At 37.0% G+C, this 27,236-nt stretch overlaps 2 protein-coding genes across 7 annotated transcripts in view; one reads left to right on the top strand and one right to left on the bottom strand.

The window, feature by feature from the left end:
- The window catches only part of Mlh1 (mutL homolog 1), an 80,884-nt gene extending 68,049 nt beyond the window's left edge, over nt 1–12,835 (bottom strand). For all 6 annotated transcript variants that reach the window (XR_781300.3, XM_010629689.3, XM_033756973.1 and 3 more), the window contains exons 1-4: nt 12,683–12,835; nt 10,826–10,916; nt 8,877–8,975; nt 4,904–4,977 (exon numbers count right to left, since the gene is read on the bottom strand). Coding sequence is in view for 5 of the 6 variants with exons in the window: in XM_010629689.3 (XP_010627991.1) it covers nt 4,904–4,977; nt 8,877–8,975; nt 10,826–10,916; nt 12,683–12,798 (380 nt within the window). In the remaining variant the exon portion in view is untranslated. The remainder of the gene's footprint in view (nt 1–4,903; nt 4,978–8,876; nt 8,976–10,825; nt 10,917–12,682) is intronic.
- Nucleotides 12,836–12,980: 145 nt separating this feature from the next.
- Nucleotides 12,981–19,833, top strand: Epm2aip1 (EPM2A interacting protein 1). The gene has a single exon (XM_010629692.3). The coding sequence runs from the start codon at nt 13,262–13,264 to the stop codon at nt 15,086–15,088; it is 1,827 nt and encodes a 608-aa protein (XP_010627994.1). The 5' UTR covers nt 12,981–13,261; the 3' UTR covers nt 15,089–19,833.
- The last annotated feature ends 7,403 nt before the right edge of the window (nt 19,834–27,236 follow it).

The following is a 27,236-nucleotide window of genomic DNA, read 5'->3' on the forward strand; positions in this document are numbered from 1 at the left end:
AAAAAAAAAAAAAAAAAAAAAAGAAATTTACAGACTGAAAATCAAAGGATAGAAAACAATACTCCATGAGTCAAGAATGTGAAAATAAACAGGGGTAGCTAGTCTATTTACAGCAAGGACTGATTAAGAGACAAAGAAGGTCATTACTTGCTTATAAAGAGAACAATGCAAAAGGAAGAGATAACAATTATAAATACATATGCACCAAATACCAGCACATCCAACTATGTAAAATATGTGTGTGTGTGTATGTGTGTACACATACACACATACACACACACACACACACACACACATGTTTTTTGTTTTTTTTTTTTGGACTGGGGATCGAACTTGGGTCCTTGTGCTTGCAAGGCAGGCAGCAGAACCACTGAGCTAAATCCCCAGACCTACGTAAAACAAATATTGATGGGCATGAAAAACCAAACAAACACTAGTACAATTGTAATGGGGACCCTCAATACTTGTCATAAATAGACTGAATAGACAAAAAAAAAATCAACAAAAAAAATAAAAACTGAATCAAACTTTTCAACAAACAGAATTTGTAGATGTCTAAAGAGGGTTCCAACCTACAATATCAGAATATACATTCTTCTCAGCATCAGAGAGAATATTCTCCAAAATAGACCACATACTAACTCATAGAATGTGCTTAAGTATTGTGGACCCTTGACTTACGAACTCAATCTGTTCTGGACGGCTGGTTGCAACCCAAGTTGGGTATAAGTCGATACAGCTGAGACCTGGGTACATGCTATAGATAACAAGAGGCAAATGAATCTTCTATTAACCTAATTAACTCAAGTTGATTGTATGTCAGGCCAGTCATAACTTAAGAGTCCACTGTAAATACAAAGGAATTAAAATTACCCCACGCATATTATCAGACCATAGTGCAATGAATTGGAAATCAATAGCAAAAGAAATCACAGAAAACTGCATAAACACATGGAAATTAAATAACACACTCCCAAACAACCTATGGATGACAGATGAAATGAAAGCAGAAATTAGACAAGTTTCTACCAGTAAATGATAATGCTAATACAACATACTGGAACTTAAGGGATGCAGTGAAAGCATTCCTATGAGGTAACCACCTTATCTTTGACAAAGGAGCCAAACACCTTCACTGGAAGAAAGATAGCCTCTTTAATAAGTGGTGCTGGGAAAACTGGCTTTCCACATGCCAAAGAATGAAACTACACTCATGTCTTTAACCACACACTAAAATTGAAATGGGTCAAAGATCTAAATAGTAAAACAGAAACAATAAATCTGCTCTAAGCGATGATAGGTAGAATGCTTGAGGATATAGGAGTAGGCAAAGACTTTATGGACAAAACCCAGACTGCATGGGAAATACAAATGATCAACAACTGGGACCTTATCTTATTAAAAAGCTTTTGCAAACCGGGCGTGGTAGCACAGGCCTGTAATCCCAGCACTCAGGAGGCTGAGGCAGGAGGATAGCTGTGAGTTTGAGACCAGCTTGGGTTACATAGTGAGTTAAAAAAAAAAAAAAAAGCTTTTGCACACCAAGATAAACCACCAAGAGAGTGAAGAGACAACCCAACCCACAATGTGGGAAAAAATTTTGCCAAAATTTTGTCCTTCGATAAAGGACTATTATCTAGAATATATTAATTCAAAAAAAAAACCAAAAAAAACACCAGACCCCTGCAAATGTAAAGACCCAGTGAAAAAATACAAAGACACTTCTCAGATGAAGAAGTAGAAATAGCAAAAAAAAAAAAAAAAAAAATTATATATATATGTAAATGTGTTCAACATCACTGGTCTTTTGTGAAATGCAAATTAAAACAAAGCTGAGATTCCATCTCACTCCAGAAAGAATGGCTGCTATTAAGAAACCAACCAATAACAAATGCTAAAGAGGCTATGGGGGAAATGAAGTCCTTCACTGTTGGTGGGAGTGTAGACTGGTGCAACCACTATGAAAATCAGTGTGGAAATTTCTCAAAGAAGTGAAACTAGAGGTTCCTTTGACGCAGCTACACTTTTTCTTGGTAACTTCCTGAAAGAATTAAAAGCATCACACCACAGTGATAAATGCACACCCATGTTTATAGCAGCACAGTATGTAACAGCTAAATCTTGAAAACAGCCCAAATGCCCATCAACTGACAAGGGGATAAAGAAGATGTGGTAATTTTATACATTGGAGTACTACTCTGCCATAAAGAAGGATGTGCTTCAGACATTTATAGCTAAATAGATGCACTTTGAGACCATACTCTTAAGTGACATAAATCGGACACACGTGTTTAAATACCACATTGTTTTTCTGGTGTGAGACACTGAAAGTGGAAATAGGAACTGAAATGTATGGGATGGATGTTGGGAAATGGGAAGAAATGGGAAGGGAGACAAGGGAGGAGGGAAGGAGAAAGGAAGGGACAAAGAAAAAAAGTAAGAATAGAAGGAAAAAATGGAAACAAAGTTTTTGTACATAGGGAGGGGAGAGGTTGAGGAAGGGAAAGGGATAAAATAAAATTTATTTTAAAAAGTAGCATCCAAAAAAAGAGATACCTAGGAATCAATCTAACAAAGCAAGTAAAAAACCTTTACAAGAAAAGCTATAGTACTCTAAAAAAGGATATCAAAGAGAATATCATAAAATGGAAAGCTATCCCTTATTTTGGGGTAGGAAGACCAAATATAGTGAAAATAGCCACACTTCCAAAATTGTTATTTCGATTTAATGCAATCCCAATCAAAATACCAATTGCATATCTCACAAAATTAGAGAAAAAAATTATAAAATTCATCTGAAATCAGAAGAGACCTAGAATAAAAGCAATTATTTGCAACAAAGGCAAGGCAGGGGGCATCACAATCCCTGACTTGAAATTGTACAACAAAGCTACTGGATAAAAACAGCATGATGGTACTGGAAAACAAAACAAAAAACAGACCCGAAAATCAATGGAATGTATTAGAAGATGAAGAAATAACTCCAAAAACACTCAGCAATCCTATCTTTGAAAAAGGAACTGTCTTAGTTACTTTTCTGTCATTGCTAAGACAAATACCCAACACCCAAAATTAAAAGGGGAAAGTTTTATTTAGTTCACAGTTTGTAGAAATTTCAGTCCATAATTCGCTAGCTCCAAGGCAGAGGAACACTTCAAGGCTGACACAAGGCATCAAAACAATCAAGGGACCTTACAGTGTCTCTCTGCCTTTTATCTTATCCAGCCCAGGGCAGGAAGCACTCACACCTTTAATCCTAGTGCCCTTGAGCCCAGCATTGCATTATGAATCAATTCCAGCATCACACACTTCAAATCCAGCCACCTCTGGAAAAAACCCGACCTATCACTGAGGTAGGGATATCACATGAGGATCTGGGGAAACATCTAGATACAAGCCATAACAGGAGTCAAACACCTTCACTGGAAGAAAGATAGCCTCTTTAATAAATGGTGCTGGAAAACTGACTTTCCACATACCAAATATTAAAACTAGACTTGTATCTTTCACCATGCACTAAACTAAAATCGAAACGATCAAAGATTTAAATATTAAAACAGAAACACTAAATATCCTGGGAGATAGAATAGGGAGAACTCTTGAAGACATTGGTAGATTTTATATACAAAACCCCAAAGGCACAAGAAATACCACAAAGAGTCAACCAGGATCTCATTTTTTAAAAATGCTTTTGCACAGCAAGAGAAACCACCAACAGAGCGAAGTGACAATTCATGGAGTGGGAAAAAAATTTTGCCAGCTGTTCCTCAGACAAAGGACTAATATCTACAATATATAAACTCAAAAAGATCAGAGCCCTCAAATTTAACAATTTAATTCCAAAACTGGCATCTGAAATGAATAAATACTTCTCAGATGAAGTAGAAACAGCAAATAAATATATTTTAAAATGTTGAACATCATTCGGTAGATGCAAATTAAAACAATGCTGAGATGCCATCTTACTCCAGAAAGAATGGTTATTATGAAGAAATCATCCAACAACAAATACTGTTGGGGTTAAGGAGAAAAAGGAATCCTTCTTCAGTGTTGGTGGGGGTATAGACTGGTGCCACAACTATGGAATTAGTGTAAAGATTCCTCAAAAAACTAAAACTAGAGGTTCCATTTGACCCAGCTATTCCCCTTCCAGGTATCTTCCTGAAACAATTAAAAGAATCATACTGTAGCGATATATGCACACCCATGTGTATAGTGGCACAGTTTGTAATAGATAAATCTTGGAAAGAGCCCAAATGCCCATCAAGGGATGAATGGATAAAGACAAGGTTTTTTTGGTTTTTTTAATACAAAGGATTACTCCTCTGTCATAAAGGATAAGCTTGAGACATTTATAGCTAAATGAATATACATTGAGACCATACTCTTAAGTGAAATAAATTAGACACACGTTTAAATATACCACAGTGCTTCTCCACTGTAACAAACCAAAACTGTAAATAAGGACCAAAATATATAACCAATATTGGGAAATGGGAAGAAAATGTTCAAATGGGGAAAGGAAGACAGGGACAAGGAAAAAAAAAAAAGAGAACAGAAGGGAAAATGGAAACAAAGCTTTTGTAAATAAGAAAGGGAAGAGGGGTAAGAGGGGAGGGGAAGAGAAAAATAAAGGAACATATATCACGTACAGGTACAAATTCCCTATGATGACTGTTATCACTATGTATATCAAAATGTACTAATTAAAAAAAAGACTTGGGGCAATTCACTTGTGACCCCTCCTGTCTATCAGGCGGTATTTCTGTTCCCAAATAAACCTTTCCTACTCTTAAAGACAAACAACAGCAAAAGTAACACTAGTGGTTAGGTGGGATTCTGAGATTTAGGCAAAAAAGTACATTTCAGGATGACTACATAGGAGTAAAGGACAGCACTATACCTGTACGCACACTTTCCATCAGCTGTTTTGGTTGTAATGGTAACGTGAGCCACGTGGCTTATGCTGGCCAACGCCTAGGGAAGAAAATGAAATAGAATGAAATAAAACAAATTGCTGAGTAAAAAGTCACCTAAACTGCCTTTTCCATTTTGTATTAAGATGTGGCAACAGTGAATACTTTAGTGATATGTTTAAAAAAGGATATAAAATTGAATCTGCAGCGTAATCACAGAAAAAAATATATTTAAAAGTCCAATTGTATTAACAGCAATTGTATTCAGGTGATAGAATTATAGCCTTCCATTACTGTTGCAAATACCTGAGACAATCAACTTATAAAGGAAAAGGTTTATTTTGGCTCAGTTTCAGAGCTCAGTCCATGATCATCTGGTCCCATTGCTTTTGGGCTTGTTCTGAGGCAGCACATCATGGTGAGGAACACATGGGTGAGCAAAAGCACACACCTCGTGGGATGCCAAAAGACAGAAAAGAAGAGGAAGAGATGCCTAGCCCCTTAAAGGACACAGTCCCCAATGACCTGAAGGCCATCCACTAGACCTCACTTCTTAAGGTTTCTATCTCCCTCCAACAGCACCAAGCTGTGAGACCAAGGTATTAATACACAAGCATACTAGGAACATTCAAGATCCAAGTGATAGCAGGCATGCTTAACATAATGAATGACATATTCTTCAATAATTTTAAATTTCTGCTTTCAGAAACAGATAATGGAATTATTGCAAATATGTGATGATATCAACTGTACTCAAAACTTTTACATAAGCAATTATAAATGTAGAATTAAAAATTAAAATTATTCAATTAAAACAAATTTCAAAAACTTATGACCCTTTTTACCCCTTATAACCAAAACTGGTTTCCTAGTCCTCTGGAATCTGTATCTCTTTTCACAAAAAGGACATCATCATCAGTATGTAAACATGCAACACAGGAGCTGGGCTGTAATGTGGTCTGTGTGACAGCATTATACAGCTGAGGCAGGTTCAGTTCATTACAAGGAACTTGGTTCAAGAGGCTGAGACAGGAAGACTGCTTGAGCAAGCACAGGAATTAGAGACTAACCTCAGCAAGAGACCTTGTTTCAAAAACAAAAACCATGGTTCAGGCTCAAAAATTACTTGGACTTAGCTAAATTTCCCTGGTTTATGTAATTTTCATAAAAAAATGCAAATAATTTTAAGACCTGTGTAGGGATGGACATTAAAAATGCACATTGGTACAACAGTACCTAACACCAGAAAGAGTGCCACTATGCATGGCACAGATGACCCTGGTATTTCAACAGGGCTTTTCTAGTGGAACAAAGGGGGAGGAGCTCAGAGTGAAGTCAGAGTACCTAAGTCAATCCTTCTCTACTACTTTCTAGGTGTATGCCCTGACTGTGTTCTTAGTCACTATGACTCAGTTTGCTCATGTAAAACAGGGCAATGGTACAATCTACTCTGTGTGGCTACTGTTGGCACTAACAAGTAACATATACATACATAACTTATGTACCTAGCACTAAGAATCACAGATAGCACAAAGCAATTCCTTAAAAAATCTTCCCTGACTAGTTACAAATAATAATGCTAAAGATGTTCCACAGTTAGGCTAAGGCTCAAGGAGACCATGGGATTGAAAACTGACACTTGGGAGTTGCAAAGTCAGGAAAAAACTGTAACTTGAGGCGTGTTAGGGTAAAAGCATCCCTATCAGAAACAATATGGAGGTCAATGTAAGAGAGTGCCTGAGACCATCTTGGTTTGATCTAAGTCGTCCTAAATTACAGATATTAGATCAGAGCTGCCTTTTAGTTTTTAAAAATTAAAGTAATACATAAATTTAAAAACAACAAAAGAGAAAGGCCTAAAATGAAAAGTAACAGGCTTCTTTCCTCTCCCCTACCTTTATTCTCATTTCCTCAAAATAATTAAATTGTTTCTCTTATCCCCTAGATCAGAGGATCCCACTTTAGTCTCCAGAATGGAAAAGACCCCTGTCAAAACCTTGATTTCAGCCCAATGAGACCCACGTCTTCTGATCTTAAGAACTTTAAACCATTAATTTTATGGTAATTCAGGGACAAGCAGTAAAAAACTACTACTAAAATTTTTAAAAACATGTATATTTTTACTTTATTAAATTTATCCTAAGGAAATAACAAAACAGTGTATGTATAAGATTATTCATCAGAACGTTAAATGGGAAAAAAATGGCAAAGCCTAAATGTTTAAAAGGTAATCACTTGAAGAAACTCCATATAGTACATTCTTCATAACAGAATAGTATGTATCCATTAAAAACTATGTAGGCCTACCTTTGTTAGACGGAAAGGTAGCCACAGGAATTAAGTCATAAAAATAGAGGATCCCACTTTAGTCTCAAAAGTATTTTTTTCTATTTTCTATATCATATAGTTCTATAATAATTTTATCCACAAATATTTCAATACAGTATCTTAAAATAATTTTTTTTTTTTAAACTCCACAGTATTTTTTTGTTCATTATTGAGGATTGAATCCTCAAGGCTAAATTGCCAAGGCCAGTGATCTTCCTGCCTCAGCCTTCCATGTTGCTGGGAATAATGGTATGCACCACACACTAAAGTATTTTTTGTAATCAAGAAAAGTAATAATTTATACTAAATACCATCAAATAGCCAATCTGTGTTTAGCATCTTTAGCTCATTTTTTTTTAAAATAATTCACTCAAATTAGGATCTAGGAAAGATATGGCAAATGAAGTTCATTCACAGTTTTGTTTTGTTTTGTTTTTCTTGTGGTCCTAGAGCTTGAAAATTGTGAGCCAATATCTTTTTTTTTTTTCTTTTTTTTTGGTACCGGGAATCGAACTCTGATCTTTGAGCTTGCAAGGCAGGCGGCAGAACCACTGAGCTAAATCCCTGGCCCCAAGATCTTTTTAAGTTGCTAAGTTTACCAGGCTGGACTTGAATTTGCAACCTTCTTGTCTCAAGCCTTCCGGTGCTGGGATTACAAGCATGTGCCACCATGTTCAACTTCACAGGTCTCTTAAACCTCCTTTGTTCTATAGGTTCTTGTTTCCTTCTCTACCGTTTTTTACCCCTGTAGCTTATGTTCAAAGTCTTTTGTCCTGTAGTTTTCTGAGTATGTAGCATTTACTACCCTTGCTTGTCCCCTGTAGTTTCCAAATGTTGGTATTTAGATCTATACACTGACTAGATAATTCACCTTTGTTTTTTTTTTTTGGCCAAAAAAGCTACATAGATGGTGTTCGGTACACACAACATATAATAACCAGTGTTTAAAATAGTTTATGTTGGTATTAAGTACTGATGAATAAGTCATAGCCTTGGAGAGCTAAATTAAATTAAGCTAAAACTTGCATATACAGTGGTACTTTGTTTTACAAACTTAATTTTTCCATGATTTTGGTTGCAAAATTTTTCCACAGTTGCAACCAGAATTGTGGAAAGAATCAAGTTTGTGAACCGAGGCACCACTGTATATACATATTTATGATTCAGGAACACTTTTGTTTGCAAACAATTTGGTTCGCAAACAAGTTTTTGGCAAAATTTTGTATTTGTTTGCACACTCTGCATTGGGTGACAAACACAACTGTGGTCATCTTTCTCACACAAACACAAATGTAGCCATTTTTTCCAAAACTGTTGAACAAATTAAGTTTGAGAACTGAGGTACCACTGTATTTAACAAGTAAAAAATAGCAAATCTGGGTTTGTTTTTTGGTTTTGTTTTTTTGAGACAGGGTCTCACTGTGTAATTCAGGTTGGCCTTCAACTCACTAAGTATCCCAGACTTGCCTTGAACTTGCTGCTATCCTCCTGCTTCACCCTCCCAAGTGCTGCAACACTATGACTGGCAAAAATTACAAATCTTATTTACCTCTGTTGAGAACTATATGTTGACAAATGACTGACAACGTCATCAGCAAGATGATTTACATATTTCTTTAAACTTCAGCTTACCTCACCCCGAAAGCCATAAGTAGAAATACTGGCTAAATCCTCAAAGGACTGCAGTTTACTTGTTGTGAACCTCTCACACACAATATCCAGATCTTCTTTCTAGTAGATACAAAAAAATTAGTAAATAATTATGTTACTCACTTTTCCAATTCTTTTTGAATTTAACTGATTTAATCCAGTAAGAAATCCCCCTTAGAAGAGTTTTTAAATCAGCAGTAACTTCCTTACTTGGTGTCCAGAACACTACACTGCCCTGACATCCCCCTTTCTTACTAGGTTGTTCCTTTTCAGTATCATTTGTTGCTTCCACCTCATGCTCCCATCTCCTGACACTAGAGTCACCCAGGATTCCCTACCCTTAGACCACTGCTGCCTATATTCATGCTCTTGATAATTTCATTCAGTCTCATGACCTCTTTCAAAAATTAGAAAATATTAATTTAAGTCTACAGATAACTCTTTATTTTTATTTTTTGTGGTATTGGGGATCAAACCTAGGGCCTCATCCAGGCTCATTTTTGAGACAAGGTCTCAACTGTATTGCCCAGGGTGCCTCAAACTTGTAATCTTCTTGTATCAGTCTCCTGAGTAGCAGAATTACTAGGGTGTACTACCTTCTCCAGCTAGATAACTTTTTAAATTATAGTAAAAGGCATATAAAACTTTCTTTTAACTATTTTAAGTGTTACAGTTCAGTGGCATTAATTACATTACCATTATTGTGCAACCATCATTAACATTCATGTCTAAAACGTTTTCATCTTCCCCAAATTGAATCCCTATATCCATTAAATAGTAACTCTTTATCCCTTCTCAGACCCCAGTCCCTGGCAATCATCATTCTACTTTCTACATTCTATGCCATATAACAGGAATCATATATTTGTCCTTTAAAAAAACAAAAATTACTTCACTTCACATCTTAAATAGCCACCTTAAATTTAACAGGCCCCCAGATGAACTTCCTATCCTCCCCCAAATGTGTTTCTTCCATAATCTTTTCTCTCAGTAAGGTAACATTTTTTTTTTCCATTTACAAGGCCAAAACCTTGAAATCATTCCTTCTCTCACAGTCTGTATCAGCAAGTTCTGAGAGCTTCTGCCTTCATAATTGACTCAGAATCTTACTGTTTCTTCATTTTACTACAATCAAACTCATTCAAGGCAGCACTGCCATTCCTGAACTGTTTCAAGAGCCTCCTAATGCTTCCACTCTGTTCTGGTACAATCTATTTTCCACAAAGCAGAAAAAGGACTTTTTCTAAAACTCACCAAATCATATAGCATCACTTTGCTTAAAATCCTCTAGTTGTATCCTATCAGAGTCTCTGAAAAGCCAAAACTTTCACCATTGGCCCTAAAGGTCCAGCATGTTTTCCCCCAGATCTCACCTCCTGTTACTCTTCCCTTGCTCATTCTGCTCTTGACACACTCGCCTTCTTGCTGATCATTAAATGTGTCAGGCATGTTTCTTTTGCACAGTCTTTCTTTTTAGTCTCTCTGCCCAGAACACTCATTCTTTTAAGGTTCATGACTTGCTTTTTGATCTCTATCAGGTCCCTCCTTAAATATCACATCCATATTAAAGCCTTCCTAAACCATTCAACTTTAATTGTCTCACTTCTGACTCCTATCTTCCCCCTTGCTCTAGTTTTCTCCACAGTATTCAACACCATGTGATATACTACAGTATTTATTGTACCTGCTGAATGTTTGCTCCCTACTACTACAATGGAAGCACCAGCAGAGAAAGTAATTTTGTGAATTTTATTCACTACTATTGCCCTTGAACAGTGCCTATAGGTACTTAATACATAATTATTGTTTCAGTTCAAAAATTCCCATCCCCAAAGGCCTAAAGTTTACAGAATAGGGAGAAAGGTTTTGCCTTTTCCTACAGTTATCACACAAAGCACAGGAACATCTTGCTCCCCTGAGGTTTTACTTACCCTGATTCCAGTGCCATTGTCTTGGATCTGAATTAACTTTAGACCTCCCTCTTTAACAACCACTTGAATACTTGTGGATTTTGCATCTAAACTGGTAAATCAAAGAAAGAAAATAATTCATCTTTCTGTAACCACTCTAATGAACGTATTTTCACATGGACCAAACAATAATCAACTCTAAGTAAATATAAGAGTGCTAGATTAATGTTTTTCCTTTGTTTTATAGGCTCAATGGCTACATTATATGAGTTTATACTGAGTAAGAGAGAAGGGCAGAGCAAGTATCATTTCCAAAAGGGCATTCAGCACCACTTCTCTTCTGCTTTAGAAAAAAAGTAGAGACAGAAGTAGGATCTTTTGGCATATACCTCTTACTCTCAACTAACTTCACTATTACTTCAACTTTATTCAACCTCTGGATCTTCCAATAAAATGCCATTTTAAAATTCTAAATGTTTTCCCCTAATCATTACCTTTTCTTTAAGAAAAATATACTTATGATGAAGGAAAGAAAAAAAATGGCATTGCAGAAAGTTCTTTAAGAAGTTAGTAAGTCTTTTGTGCTTTCAAAGAGTAGCCTATAAGCATAGACCAACTCAGAGAAAACAAATTCAGCCTGGGGCTGCATGAGAAAGAGAAGGTAGTGACTAAATGAGAAAATTATTTATGCAAAAATAAGAAAACTTGTTAAATATTAAAGACCTTTCTCAGAACCCAAGCACTGAAGTTGTATTAGCTATCTTAATTTATATATTTAAAAGAGGTTAAATGGATCCCATACAAAAATCTCTTGCAGAATTAATTATAAGCCACTGAGCTAGTTCAGTTTTGTTGTTGTATAGCACATAGGCACAGTACAATAATTGACCCAATTTATTCTGTCAGTTCATTCTAACATTGTAGACGCCAGACTGCATCTGCTAGTATTGTCATGAATCATAAGGAGAAAATATCCGGAGGTTTCCTGCTCCTTTTTTTGTTTACCTTTTAATCATCTTCCTTCCCTTCTGTGATTCTTTCTGGCTCATTATTCTTTTAGTCTCGCTGCCCCGATGATTTATTTTTCACAATGAACCTCACTACAAACCTGCTATTCCTTACCGGAGGATACCCCCCACCAATAATGTGGCTGACATTCCTAAAAGCAACTCATTTTAATACAAAGGATCTGACTTAATGCTTAGGCTTATTATGGGGCTCTTCTTTTTTGAGGTTTACAACCTTACATCCACTTTTCCCCCCACGTTTTAACCTCTTCCCGCCGTAATGCTCGCGACATCTCTAAGCTTCAGAGTCAACGGAAGCTCCATAAAGTCAGGTATCTTCGAAGTGCTTCCCTCCATAAAATGGCAAAAGAGATATTGCAAGTTAAGCCCAAAACCTATTATCCTGTCCTAAAATTCCAATGATTTATTCTGAATGAAACTAAAAAAATAAACTGTCCCTGAGTGGGAATGATTTCTAGAATGGTCAACTGACAATATGGTATCCTCTGAAGAATAAAGATTTTTTTTTCCCACCATAAGCTTGTATACTTTATATCTTTAATTTTGTACTTTCTGCATATATAACTGCAAGCAGTTTCTTTGCTTAAGGGCACTATTAATCAGTACGACATATGCCTCTATAAACAATTCAAATATCCACAAAGGTCTCGCGAGAGCGCTCAGAAAAATCTCGTTTCCAGGGAAGGGAGAAAGCAGGACCTGCGCTAGCCTAAGGTTCCCGTGGCCTCTCCCGCTCGAAGCATGCGCCGTACGCGCTTCCGCCCAGTTAGGGTGGCAGGTCCGCACCATTCACCGGAGCGGTCCGTTAAGTCATAGCCTTTAAGGGAATTTGGCTCGACTCCCACCGTACCAGTTTTCAATCATCTCTTTGATGGCATTAGCAGGCCGCTGGATAACTTCTCCCGCCGCAATGCGGTTCACCACTGTCTCGTCCAGACGCCGAATAACCCCTGCCACAAGCGACATTTTGACGCCAGAGAAGCCTAGATGCCCACCGGAAGTAACTTTAGCCAATCACCTCAGTTCTCGTGCCTACGTTCTACCTTCCCTTCCGGCTTACGACATCCTGCACCACCCTCCAGCGGGAGCTATTGATTGGGCAATTTATATGCCAGTCAACTTTCTTAAAGGCAGGTGTTTCTGGATCTCTTGGTCCCGCCCTAAAGCAGCTAAGGCCCTCCAGCTGGGAGAAGATGAGCTTGCGCGGTAGAGAACACACTATTCGCTTTTCCTATTGGTTCTTCTCCAGGAGCTGCAGAAGAATACGAAATCTCCAGCCAATAGGAAAGGAGCTATCATAGCAAAGGCTGGTATCTTCCTGCTGAGGTGATCTGTCGCAGAGCCTAGGAGGTGCTTTTCTCCTGCCCGGCTCCTCCCCCCTCGTTGTGGCCTCTCTGAGGTTTGCGGTGCTCTTGTGGCTTCCCGCAGAATGTGGATGACGCCCAAAAGGAGCAAGATGGAAGTCGATGAAGCTCTTGTTTTCCGGCCCGAGTGGACCCAGCGCTACTTGGTGGTGGAGCCTCCGGAGGGCAACGGTGCTCTGTGCCTGGTGTGTCACCGCCTGGTCGCTTCTACCCGCGAACGCGATGTCAGGCGCCACTACGAGGCAGAACACGAATTCTACGAGCGGTATGTGACGGAGGAGGAGCGCGCGGCCCTGGTGGAGCGTCTCCGTCAAGGCGATTTGTCGATTGCCGCCATGCTCACTCCTGAGGAGAAAGCTGCGCGTGCAGGCCTTGGGCTCTGCCGCCTGTTGGCTTTGAAGGGCCGCGGCTGGAGTGAGGGGGACTTTGTGTACCAGTGCATGGAGGTATTTCTGAGAGAGGTGCTGCCTGATCACATAGGCGTCCTGGAAGGCATTGATTTATCTCCGGAGATCACAAGGCAGAGAATTCTGAGCATTGACAATAATCTACGCAGTCAGCTTTTTAATCGAGCCAGGAGCTTTAAGGCCTATTCCCTTGCTCTGGATGACCAGGCTTTTGTGGCCTATGAGAACTATCTCCTCGTCTTTATCCGTGGCGTGGACTCTGATTTGGAGGTGCAAGAAGACCTCCTGACCATAATCAACCTGACTCATCACTTCAGTGTTGGTGCGCTCATGTCGGCAATTCTAGAGGCCCTGCAGACAGCAGGACTTAGCTTGCAGCGAATGGTTGGATTGACCACGACTCACACTTTGAGGATGATTGGTGAGAATTCAGGACTTGTCTCTTACATGAGAGAAAAGGCTGTAAGCCCCAACTGTTGGAATGTTATCCACTATTCAGGCTTTCTTCACTTAGAACTATTGAGTTCTTATGATGTAGATGTTAATCAGATCATAAATACCATATCCGAATGGATAGTCATGATTAAGACCAGAGGTGTTAGGCGACCCGAGTTTCAGCCTTTACTGACCGAGTCTGAATCAGAGCATGGCGAAAGGATCAATGGACGATGTCTGAACAACTGGCTCAGAAGAGGGAAAACATTAAAACTGATATTTTCACTAAGAAAAGAGATAGAAGCATTCTTGGTTTCAGTAGGGGCAACAACGGTCCATTTCACAGACAAGCAATGGCTTTGTGACTTTGGCTTCTTGGTGGATATTATGGACCACCTTCGAGAACTCAGTGAAGAATTGCAAATTAGTGGAGTTTTTGCTGCTACTGCCTTTGACCATATCTGTACTTTTGAAGGTAAGCTGAATTTGTTTCAGAGACAAATTGAGGAACAAGATTTAACAGACTTTCCTGCCTTCAGCGAAGTTGTTGATGAGCTTAAACAGCAGTTTAAGGAAGATCAAAAAATATTTGAGCCTGACAGATATCAAATGGTGATCTGTCGTCTACAGAAAGATTTCGAGAGACATTTTAAGGACCTCAGATTCATTAAAAAGGACTTAGAACTTTTTGCAAATCCATTTAACTTTAAGCCTGAATATGCACCTATTTCAGTAAGGGTGGAGCTAACAAAACTTCAGGCAAACACTAACCTTTGGAATGAATACAGAGTCAAAGACTTGGGCCAGTTCTATGCTGGATTGCCTGCTGAATCTTATCCAATTATCAAAGGGGTTGCCTATAAGGTGGCATCCTTATTTGATAGTAACCAAATCTGTGACAAGGCTTTTGCATATTTGACACGAAACCAACACACATTGAGCCAGCCATCAACAGATGAACACCTTCAAGCCCTTTTCCGGGTTGCCACAACTGAAATGGATCCCCGTTGGGATGATCTTATGAGAGAAAGAATTGAATCTAATCCATAAGTCTTTATAGTACAGCGCTGGAACAAGAATACAATTCTAAAAGAAAAAATTTTTTTTTCAAGTTTACTAGTTTGATTTACTGGAAAGCACCAAATTTATTACAAGACATTAAAATGGATCAATATTCAAATCCTTCCAACAGTTGCCTTTTTTTCATCTCATATGGCAGCATGGGACTGAAACATGAGAATTCCACTTCTTTAAACTTAATGGCATAGTCATTGTTTTTTACTTTTTATGGTATAATAGATTTTAAAGAAGTTTAGTGTGAGTTGAATTAGAAGTCTGCTTTTAAGGTGTTCTTAAGATATATGCCAAAAATTTTAGTTCTTTAATATAGTGTTAAAATTCTGATACATAGTCTAAAGTTGTCAACTCCTTAATTGTATTTGAATCAACTTACAAAATCTCATAGCAAGTCACAAGTTTCTGAAAAAAGCATACAAACATAGCGGAGGTATTTTGTCTAACAAAATGTTTGCGACTATTTTTTTAAAGCATTTCTGATTCCAAAGTAAATAGTCACAGATTTTCTCCTCCTCACCTTCTCACCCACCCCACTGATATTACTAATAGGAATTACTCAAAATTTTAATCAGAGGAGGAAAAATTATTTTTAAATTGCTGACTTAGGAGACTTTCTATAGATTGGGGTTTCCTAAACTATCACTATTGGGATTTCCCATGAATTTTTCACAACTAGAGGCTGTTTTATCAGCTTGCTTTTTAAAGGACTATGGTAAGTATAGAATCGTAACTGTTGCCAGTTAGTAATTCTTTTTTCTACTCTGGACAGAAGTTTCACTTTACCAGAAGGGTGAAGAAAAAGATTTTTGTACTTCAGGATCAGGAGGTGTGAGGTACTTTAGCTTGTTTGTCTTTATCTGCATGGCCTTATAAAGAAATCTTGGGTAAAGGAAACACTTTATTTTAAAATGATACAATATCACATTTTGTAAACTGCTGGAAATGGATTTATTCTAGAATTTAAAACTGCTCCATACATGCAATAGTTAAGACAGTGCACAAGTAGAAATATTTCAGTATCAAGAAGCAGCCTTATTTACAGATTGTAGAAATTCTCTATTTCTAGTAAGGCATTGGCTTTGTGCCATAACAGTAATTTAATAATGTTCAGCTTATGTTAGCTGTACAATGCCTAAAATATGAAACTGATTTAAAAATGATACCTAACTTGTAACTTATAGATTCTCAAGTACAGTTTGAAAACTGTTGTGCTACTAAGTCCTGTCTTAACTGTTGTAGCACATTCTACGGTCACTAATCTGGTAAATTTGCAGAACCAGGATACAGCCCAGAATTTAGAAGAACCTAGCTAGTACCTAGCAATCTAAATAGCAGTTGTAAGAGCTTAAGGACCAAAGTTGTATTATGGTTCTCAACCAGAGATAGTTACCCTTGCAGTGAATGCTGGGAAATATTTTTGGGCATCTTACTGGTTGTCATATTTAATTGAGGTGGGGGAGGGTTGTGCTTTTATTTAAACCTAATGATTCCTTCCCCACGCAGTGCACAGGACAGCCTGGCATAATGAAGAATTTTCTCTCCCAAAGTGCCAGTAGACCCCTTTCCCCATGTACATTATCTTTTTTAAAGGGACAGGTCAAATTACCGGTAGAAGATAATTGGAAGGCAAATTTGACAAATTGAGGGAATGCTTGTTAGGAAAGATTAATTGCAACATTTCACTCTGGCTGATAAGGTCAGTAAAAGCCTTGATGGGTCCCAGGAGCTCACAACGGTGTTTATAAATCAGTTTAATATTGAATCAGATTAAGGGGTTCTATCACTTCTTGACTTTTTGGCTAAGATCAAAATTAAGGGGCTCTGTTATAATTAGGGCAGAAAAAATTAGTAGAGAAAGTATGGTTTGATCAGCAAAGATTAAGCTTAAATATCTGAAAAAACAACATAGTGAAAAACTGAAAAAATAATCTACCGGTAATTTCCTGGTAGCTTCAAGTATTGTCTTTCAAAGCAAATGCTTTATTAATTGAAAGATTGGAAGACCTGGAAGCTGTTTCTGCTTTCTAGTTTCTAGTTCCTCAAATATTAAAATCTTGTACATTTTGTGAAGTTCTAGTATGTTTTGCTTAAGATGATATTAAAATTAGTTTATATCATCTAGTCAGTGTGTTGGGGGTGGGTGGTCATATAAGCCAAGGATTTAAAACTTGATCCTCGGCACTGGGGAATTTGCTATAACTAGTCTTGTTTGTAGAAAAAAATAAGTGTATTTTACTGTTTTCTGTATAAAGTAATTTTGTAGCTGCATGAGTCTTTTTTCTTTTAAATATATAGTTATTGATCCTCTTGTATTGGTGAAAATAGTTAAAATAAGTACTATTTTTAAAAACTCAATGTCCTTAACAGTTACTTCACTATATCTCCTATTTCCACTAATTGTCTTGAAAGATTTGCTTTCCCTGTCTCCCATATTGCCACTCAAACTGTTCTACCAAATTCACTTACTACTTGTCAAAATTATTGAAATACTCAATTACTTTATTTTAGCTTTGAGGAAATCATCACCTCCAGCCATGCATCCTCATTCTGTGCAGGCCCCTTTTCCCTTGAGTATCTGTCCTTAAGATTTTACTTTATTGATTTTTTTTCAAGTCTGCCTAATCTTTCTTGCTCTGATCTACCTTGAATTATATTCCAGGCTGATATCATTTTCCCTTATGGCTTCATTTACCACCTATATGCAGATGCTACCAAATTCATATCCCCTTTGTAGATTTTTCTTCCTAAATCATACCTAATTGCTAACATAAATCCACTTATGCATGTTTCACAGGCACTGCAACATGCCATTGATCTTGCCCCAAACCTGCTTTTCCTTTCTTTTTCCCTCTTTCCTTCATAGATGGCACTATCGCTACCAACCATCCAATATCCCTTGCCCAAGCAAAAACGGAGTCAATCTAGTCATGTCACTCTACTGCTTTCACCATTGCTATTAGAATGAAATACAAATTTCTGTTCATCTTTCAGGTCTCAATTTATATGCTGCTTCTTCTAGGAAGCCTTCATTGATGCCCTCTGGACCAGGTGTCCCAACTGTGCAATCCCTATCCTCCCTGTGCTTCCTTAGCCATACACTTAGCACCTGTTACTGCTGCTTATTGATCATTGCTAGAGTAAGCTTTATAAGGGCAGGGACCATAATAAGTCTTGCTCACTGTTATATCTCTAATGCTTAGCACAGTGCCTGACATTTGAGTAAATGTTTGGATAAGTAAATATTTGTGTAGTGTTTTATGATCTTTGAAACTCTTACAGTTTCATTTGACCTTTACAGTGTGTTCACTGGATAGTTCTTAGCCACATATTATAAATTAAGAAGTGAAGCAAAGTTCTTTGTGACTAGGAACCTTGTTATTATATTCCTAGGTTTTAGTGCAGTTGGAATATTGTGAATGTTAAGGAAGCAAACAGACTGCCACTTCCCCTAGTAAACCCAGTTGTACTCACATGCATCTACTTTGTAATATTAAGTACATTAATGACATAATGTCTTAATTTTTTTAATTTCCAAAGGAATCAACATATAGAGAGAAGAGATTGGACAACTATTTAAATTGAACTAAGATAATACTTTAGTAATTAAAAAGTTACATTCAGTATTAGAGAAAGATAATGCCACATACAAGTTAATATCAATTTTTCCTTTTATAGGCATCAACCTTAGGAGAAAATGGCATGTTATTTTCTTGTTACTTTGCTTTACAGCTGATTTCTGACTCTTCTGGAATTTAAAAGTAAGTAAATTTAACAGTTATAAGAAGGATGACTCAGGCCTTCTGATTACTAGATACTCATTTCACTTGCTTTCCTACCTTCAGAATGTCCTCATCATTTCCCCAAGGGAGGTACCCAAATGTGATACCTAATTACTGTGTACTTTTGGATTTGCTACATTTCTTTGCTTTCTTGTTCCCATGCCTCTCCACTTAATTTCTGGTTAACATGGGCCTTTGGGGTTTAAATAAGAGAGCCATACCCATAATCTCTTTTCTTAAATAACTTTTGTCATATCTGAAGCATTAACTATTGTTACACTCTTGATTGGACTTTTTAGTCTGAGGCACATAAACTTTCAGTGATCTTAACAGTAGATGTGACAGTCATCTTTGCTGCAGAACTAGGTTTTAATCTACCTTTGGGTTAAAGGATTTCTAATTTTTATCTTTTAATTGAAAAGTTGTCTCATACATACCCAGTAAATATTTGAAATTATGAATTCTTTATTCTCTTCATTTCTACCTGCAACTTGACAAGTTCCTTTTTGAGTTCATCCTTACATTTTGCCAAATGCAGTCAACAACAACAAAATAATTTTTAAAAGATTTTCTTCAGTAAAGGATAGGTTATCTGCCTTCCTGTTTATCTCAAGGGACAGTTTCACCTCTCTATAATAGAAATTGCCTCTATGTAAGTTGTTTCTTTCATCCTCCAGTAGCAATTTGCTGAATGCCTGCCAACTAAACGCTAAGTCATTGTGTTCAATATTTTAGTTATTTGGTCTGTTTAGAACAGGGAACCAACCAATTCCTGTGTGGGATGGGCTAGGCTACCATGAGGTAACAACTGCAAAATCTTAATACTCAGAGAACTTGTCTATTACAACTTGGCTAAGGTCTACCCTAGGTAAGGAAGGAGTTGCACCTAGAGCCCACAGAAACCTGTCGTGTTTCTAAATAAAGGTTTATTGGAGTACAGTCTTGTCTATTTATGTGTTGTCTATGGCTGCTTTTTCTCTACAATGGTAGAGTTAGGTAGTTTCAATAGAGTAGATATCCCACAATGCCTAAAATAGTTACCTTGTGGCCCTTTATAGAAAAAAGATGACTAGTCCCTGCTCTAAATTGTCCTCATTCTGGGACAAAGGACATAAGAAAGGCAGCAGATAGCATCAAGGCTTGGCTGCTTACTTTGGGAAATGAAAAAAGAAAGTTGGGCAAATAACTTGTAGGTCCTTACAGCCCTTGGCTACACGAAAGTTGAAGGAGTATAAATGATCCCATGCATCGTGGAAGAAAACCAGAAATATTTGGAAGGCAGACACTATCTGTTAACATATTGTATCTCTCCATTTATATAATTTTTCAGTATATTTTTGCTTTTTTGTTCAGATGAAACTTAAAAAGTTTACAAGTATAAGTGTATACCTCAGTGGATTTTTATATATACCCTTGAATGCACTACCCAGATCAAGATAGAAAATATTTGTTATCCCAAGAGGTACTTTATTCCTCTCCCACACAGAGAAAACTGTTATTCTGACCTTTATTGTCATCAGTTAGTTTTGCCTGTTTAAAAATTACATGTAAATGAGATAATTATATGCAGTTTTTTGTTCAGCATTGTCTACGAGAGTAGTCTATGTTGTATGTAGAATCAGTTCATGTTTTACCTGTGTGTAGCATTCCATTATATGACTGTAATACAATTTATTCAGTCTAATGTTGATGGATATTTGGATTGTTTGCAGTTTGTGGTCTTTATGAATAAAGTTATTGTGAAAATTTTTGTGTCTTTCAGTGAACATAGGTACCTATTCCTTTAGTATACTCTTTGGTACCCTACCTCCATATTTCCTTCATGCAGATTTTATTCCACATAGCAAGAGTGATTCTTATGTTAAAAATAAGATAGACAATGCCAGTTCTTCCTTCAAAATCCTCTATGACTTTGTCTAGACATAGTGACATATCCTAGGCTGAGGCAGGGGATTGCAGTTTCAAGGCCTTGTCTCAAAAAAAGGGAAATAGAAGGGCTGGGTATGTACCTCAGTGGTAGCACTCTTGCCTAATATGTGCAAAGCCCTGAATTCAGTCCCTAGTACTTCAAAAACAAAAAACAAAAAAAAACCCACAAAAACTTAAAGTCTTTGTTGTGACCTGTAAGGTCCTGCATAATTCAGACCACTCACTCTTTTCTGTATGAGACACTGCTTATAAATTTGAGGATCAAATTATTTGATTCTGTCCTTAAAGGAGGTTGTAATCAAAGACGTTTTGTTTGTTTTGTTTTGTTTTTGGTGCTGGAGATTGCATGGTAAAAACACTTGCTCTGCCACTGAGCACTTCTAGCCCCAGTGGCTTTGATATAAATCATAACACTGGTTTCTGATTGATTATCCCAAGGAGCAGTAATATTTAATTCCTAGAAGAGATTTAGAGAGTAAAATACAAACCATCCTTGATAAATGTTTTAATGTGTAAGGGCTTATATTTTAGTTTTACTGGTTATAAATTAGACTTTAAATTGGTTATGAATTACTATAATTGCTCAGTTCCATGAAGGATAGGTAGGGGCTGTGAGCTGGGGGTAGAGGCGATAAGAAGGCAGTGGGATAAACAACTAAAATCTTGAGTCGAAAGTAGTCTCAATAACGGACTTTTTTTTTTTTTTTAGTTTTTTTTTTTGAGACAGGGTAGAGACACTATGTAGTTGAGACTGACCTGGAACTCACTATGTAGTCCAGGCTGGTCTCCAACTCACAGTGATCCGAATGCTGGGATTACAGGCGTGTGCCACCACACTTGGCTAATAACAGACTTTCTTAACTGTCCCATTGTTAGTACATCTTTTTATAACTTGATGTGCACTTGAAGTATAAGAAACTACACAATGTAAAGAATAAAGTTTGTTTACAGTAAGTTCATGAATCTACCACAAGACAATACTACTTGCAAAAGTTTGCATTTGCCTTTGACTAATGGGGAAATTTATAATTTAAAGGAGAAAAAAGGACTTCATTGAAAGGAGCTGTCTCAGTTCAGACTGCTGTAAGCCATTATTTCTCAGTTATGGAGAGTAGGGAGTTCAAGATTAAGGTGTCTTAAGATAGTATCTGATGAGCGGCTACTTCCAGTGGTTTACAGATAATCATCTCATTTTATCTTCATGGTGGAGAGCAAAAAGCAAGAACAAGCTCATGGCTTTATAAGTGCACCAGTCCCATCATGAGAGGCCCACCCTTATCACCTAATTGCTTACCAAAAGCCCCGTCTCTTAATATTTCACATTGGGGGTTAGGATTGCAACACTGGAATTTGGCAGGGGACAGACATTCTGTCTATAAAGGAATATTTGGGGATATCTCTCAACCACTGTTACCTACTTTTGCTCCCTGTATCTTTTTCTTAGCATTTTCACAGTCAGCCTCTGTATACCTCCCTGGTTTCTGCAACCTCACTACAGTGCCACTGACTCATTCTGCTTATATGCCAGTTGCATTTTCCTGGGCAGAAACTTGTGGCAGTTCAATTTTAATCTTAGCTCCCTGGAGCCAGGCGTGTAGTGAGGTGAATGGTAGTTATGAAGGGGAGAGTTTCATACTGTTTGGTAGATCTTCCTGGTTGTACACTAATTTGCACCAGCTTAAGAGGAAAAAAAATGTAATGATTAGAGAAATACAGGAGTATCTCATGGAAGCCATGTGAAGGAATTAAGTTCAACAATTGTTAATAAAGGTGCACTAGGCCCAAGTACTGATACGGAACAACAGTACAGCAAAACAAACTTTCCAACCTATGGATCTTGTCATGACCCCTTTGTGTATAACTTTATTATTCTCTCTGAACACAAGCTTCAACTGCTCACTTTTTTTTCATGGGAGAACAGTTGTGATTCTGTGGTTGGGGTGGATAGAGAGGACTATAAGATGGTTTGGGCTAAGCAGGCCCCCCAAAAGCTGTCTTGTTCGGTCATCCTGATGAATGTATTGTCTCATCTTGGGGTTCTCATTGACCCCTCTCAGTCAGAATTTATGGAACTATTAAAAAGTCCACAGATCATTTGTTTCAACTCCTTTACCATGTAAAGAAATTGAGTCCCACAGAAGTGGTTAAGGTTATCCTGAATTACTAAGCAGAACCAGGATAAAAGCCCAATTTTCTGACCTGTTCCTGTCCCATGTTTTCCCCTTTTTGCCATTGCTATCATTACCAGACTGTTCCCATGCGCCACTCATTTTCACAAGCCTGTTTTCATGGTTGAAAGCCTCAGAATCCCCGGTCTTTTCCTTTGGTTCTGGCTGGCAGTGGCTAAGACAGAATATCTCTCTCAGTGACTACACAGAAATTTTAGTAAATTTCATTGAGATCGATATATTGGATATATAATAAAAATACAAAATTTTCAAATTTGATGCATACATTGTGAAATGTTTAAAAAGCACAAATAGTTCTTGTTTCCAGAGAGCCTGAAAAAATTATCTAAAAGTAGAGTTGGTGTTACTTTAATTACTAATAACTTTTCCATTTCAGCCACATCTCTTACATATTTAATCAAATTTCATTTATTTGCTTAGAAAAGTTTCCGTTTAAGTTTTTCAAATATAGCAATTTTGCTTTATCTTCTCTGTATTTGGTTTTATACCCTTCTCTTGTTACTAAAGTTTGGTCTTACTCTTTCCTATCCTCACTACTAAGTGTTTTGCTTTTTTCTGTTTTCTGGTCCTTATCAGAGATTGCTCCTGCACTTATATAATAGTGTTATGTTTCAATTCATTGGTTTCTGCTTTTATTTGACTCATTCTTTTTTGAGGTTGAGTCCTGTTAGTCTGGCCTCGAACTTACTATGTAGCCCAGGCTGGCCTTGAACTCACAGCAATCCTCTTGCCTCAGCCTCCCAAGTGCTGGAATTACAGGCTCATTCTTTATTTTCTTCTCCTTTTTTCCATTAAAATATTTTCTATATCCTCGTATTGAATACTTTCAAATCATTTTTAAAAATTAACCTATTACTCATTGTACATCAAACTCCATAAATTTAAAATAAATTTATTTTAAAATGTTTTCAATAGCACATGTTTGCTATACATAATATTACATTCATTGTGGGAAGCTGGTACATGTATATAACATACTGTATCTTAATTATTTTTACTTCCCATTTCCCTCCTCTTCTCCCTCCACCTCTTGGTCCCCTTCCCCTCTACAAAAGATGTATCTGTCTATTTTCTATTTTCTGACTTGTATCTTGCTCTTTCTATTGTTAGTTCTTTGAGGACTCTCCATTTTATTTCAATAGTGGTTGTATTAGTTTACTTTGCCACCAACAAGGTAGAAAGGTTCCTTTTTCCCCACAGCTTCCCCAATATTTGGTATTATTTTATTTCTTGATGATTGCCATTTTTCTGGAGTAATACAGAATCTCAGTATTGTTTTAATTTGCATTTCTCTAATAACCAGAGATGTGAAACATTTTTTTCATGTATTTATTGGCCATTTGTGCTTCTGAGAATGGTCTATTCATTCCAGTTGCCTATTTTTTGGTTAGATCTTTTATTTGGGACGTGTCTGATTTTTTGGAGTCCTTTCATATTCTAGATGTTAGTCCTCTGTCTGAGGAGTACTGGCAAATTTTTTCCCCATTCTTCCTCTTTTCGGTGTGTTGGTAGTTTCCTTTGTTGTGTAGTAGCTTTTTAATTTGATGTAATTCGGTTTGTTGATGTCATATCTCTGTAGTTGGGGTTCTGTTCAGAAAGTTCTTGCCTACTTCTGTGTCTTCAAGAACTTTACCTGTTTTATTTTCCAGCAGATCGTGTTCCTATTTTAACATTTAGATCTCTGATCGTTTTTTATTTAGGTTTAGTACATGGTGAGATATATGGGTATAGATTAAATCTTCTGCATGTGGGAAGCCAGTTTTCTCAGCACCACTTGTTAGATGCTATTTTTCCTCCAGTGTTTGTTTTTGGCCCTTTTATAAAGGATCAGATAGCTGGGATCTTCTTTTACTGCAATCATCTATTTTTTATCATGACTATATTAGTGTTTGATAATTTCTATGCAAGTTATTCCAGGCTTATCTCCACATTCCTATTCTATAATTCATAGGCAGCTTAGTTCCTACAAATAGAGGATTGAAGGTAAAGACCATAATTAGGATATTAGTATTGTTTGTTATTTATGGCTTGTCATTGCTTGTAGGCCTTTCCAAAGTACAGAGTTAGGAAATACATATTTTTGAGAAAAATAAGTTTACGTGGATATGTTCAATTTAATTTAAACTTGCTGAGGTTTTACCTATTTTCTTTGATTTTTGTACTTATATTTTTATATTTAAGATATTTGTCTATATTAGTCTAACAACTTACTTGTTTTACCTTAAACCCAAAATGCTTTCAAAATATTTTAAATAATTTAGTAATATTACTAACAATATATCTTAGCTTTCTATTGCTATAACAAAATACCTGAGATAATTAACTTATAAAGAGAAAAAGTTTATTTTGACAAACAATTTTGGGTGTTCCAATCCACGACTGATTGACTGCCTTACTTTGGGCCTATGGCAAAGCATTACACCGTGGCAGAAACATGTGGCAAAGCAAACCCTCTTACATCATGAGCCAGTGAGCAAAAAGAGGAAGGAAAAAGCCAGGTCACACAATCTCCTTTGAGGGCACACCCCTCAGGGAGCTGAGGACCTTCCACTAAAGGTTCCCCCACTTCTCAATTATGTCGCCTGGGGATCAAGTCTTTAACATATGGGCCTTTGAGATCCACTCAATGTCCAAACAGCACAATAAGATTATTGAAGGAAGCTGAGGTTTGTGTAGTTCCTGTGGTCTTTATGTTATACTCCACTAAGAATGTACAGTCAAAATACTGTGCTCTGAAGTTGACCATAATCATTATTCCAAGTTCAGAGGCTCCCAAAAATTACTCAGGATTAATAATTAGCTAAAAAGGACTCAAAGAACTCACTGAAAATGTTACACTCATAGTTTGTTACAGGGAAAGAATATAAATTAAAATCAATCTGTGAAGAAGCACATAAAGCCGAATTTTAAAGAGCAACAAACGAAGAGTCAAGATGTTCTACTTTGCTGACATTGATTTGCTGACATAGGCCTAGAGTGTTGTCAACCAAAAAAAGCTTGCCTGAGCCTTATTGTCCAGAGTTTTCACTGGTATTTATTACACTGGCATGATTGATTGCCCAGGTGGTAGACACTAGTCTCCAGTTTTTAACCCTTCTGGGTATGACATAAATCACAGTGTTGGTCTTTTTGGTTTGGTCAGTTTCCACTTGAAATCATATTGTTAGACTATATTGTATATGACCAAAAGCCCTAGGTAAACAGAAATAATCCCATCAGGTGTACTATTCCATGTCTTCCATCCACACAACAATAGCAGAATGCAGACTTCTTTCGAGGGAAGGTTGAATTCCTTCACTCAGTTTTTTTCATGACCTCAGTAGCTTCCTTTCTTTATCAAGAGCCTGTAAAAAATCTTACAGGCTTTAAGGTCTCCAGGTGCAAGGTAGCTTATCCTGACTTTAAGGAGATCACTGTCTGACTTGCACTATAAGAAAGAATACCCCCAATAGGGAGGAATTCCCTCATTGAAAAGGAACTTACAGTGTGTCCTGCAGAGAGCCTCAGCCTTGGCACACCTATCAGATGATAGAAGATGATAGGTTGAAAGATAGCCTTCACTAACTCTGGTCTTGTCAGTTTTTTCCAGTACATAAGGCCAATTCTGTATCCATGTTCTGGGATACTGTAGCCTTTATCTCAATTCCACATGGCTTCAAAGAGATCTGACCCATAAAGTAGCATATAAACTCTCTTTGGCTCTTTGTTAAGTGAATAAAACAAGCAAACATATCCTGCAGATCTTTCCAAATTGGTAAAAGGAAATCTTCCTCATTCTTTCAATACAGCAGTATGTTCCTGGTTTGTTACACCAAGCCTTTAGATTGTTTCTAGTCTTTCATTTTTACAAATAGTGTACCCATGAATTAATTTGTGGGTGAGTCATTTCATAGTTTTAATTATGAAACTTTGAGATGGATTGTAAGAAGTTGAACTCCTGGATTAAGGCAGAAGTGCATTATTTTTCTAAATATTGCCAAATTTTCCTCTGTGATTGCTTTATTTTGTATTCTCACTAGCAATGTATGTATGCCTATTTCCCCAGTCTTACCAACAACAAAAGTTGTAAAACTTTGGGAAATTTTTTAGTTAAGAAATGGTATTTCATAATAATTTTACTTTTTATTTCTCATAATATGAATGAGATTGACCATATTTTTAAAAACATTTGTATTTTTTATCTGTAAACTGTTCAAGTATTTTGATCATTTTTCTGTCAAGATT

Source organism: Fukomys damarensis, unplaced genomic scaffold (genome assembly GCF_012274545.1).
Source record: "Fukomys damarensis isolate Sample0158 unplaced genomic scaffold, DMR_v1.0_HiC HiC_scaffold_28, whole genome shotgun sequence".
Taxonomy (NCBI): Eukaryota; Metazoa; Chordata; class Mammalia; order Rodentia; family Bathyergidae; genus Fukomys; species Fukomys damarensis.

Bases quoted from the DNA above. Each gene is read 5' to 3' on its own strand.
- Epm2aip1 (XM_010629692.3), top strand. From the start codon at position 13,262: ATGTGGATGACGCCCAAAAGGAGCAAGATGGAAGTCGATGAAGCTCTT.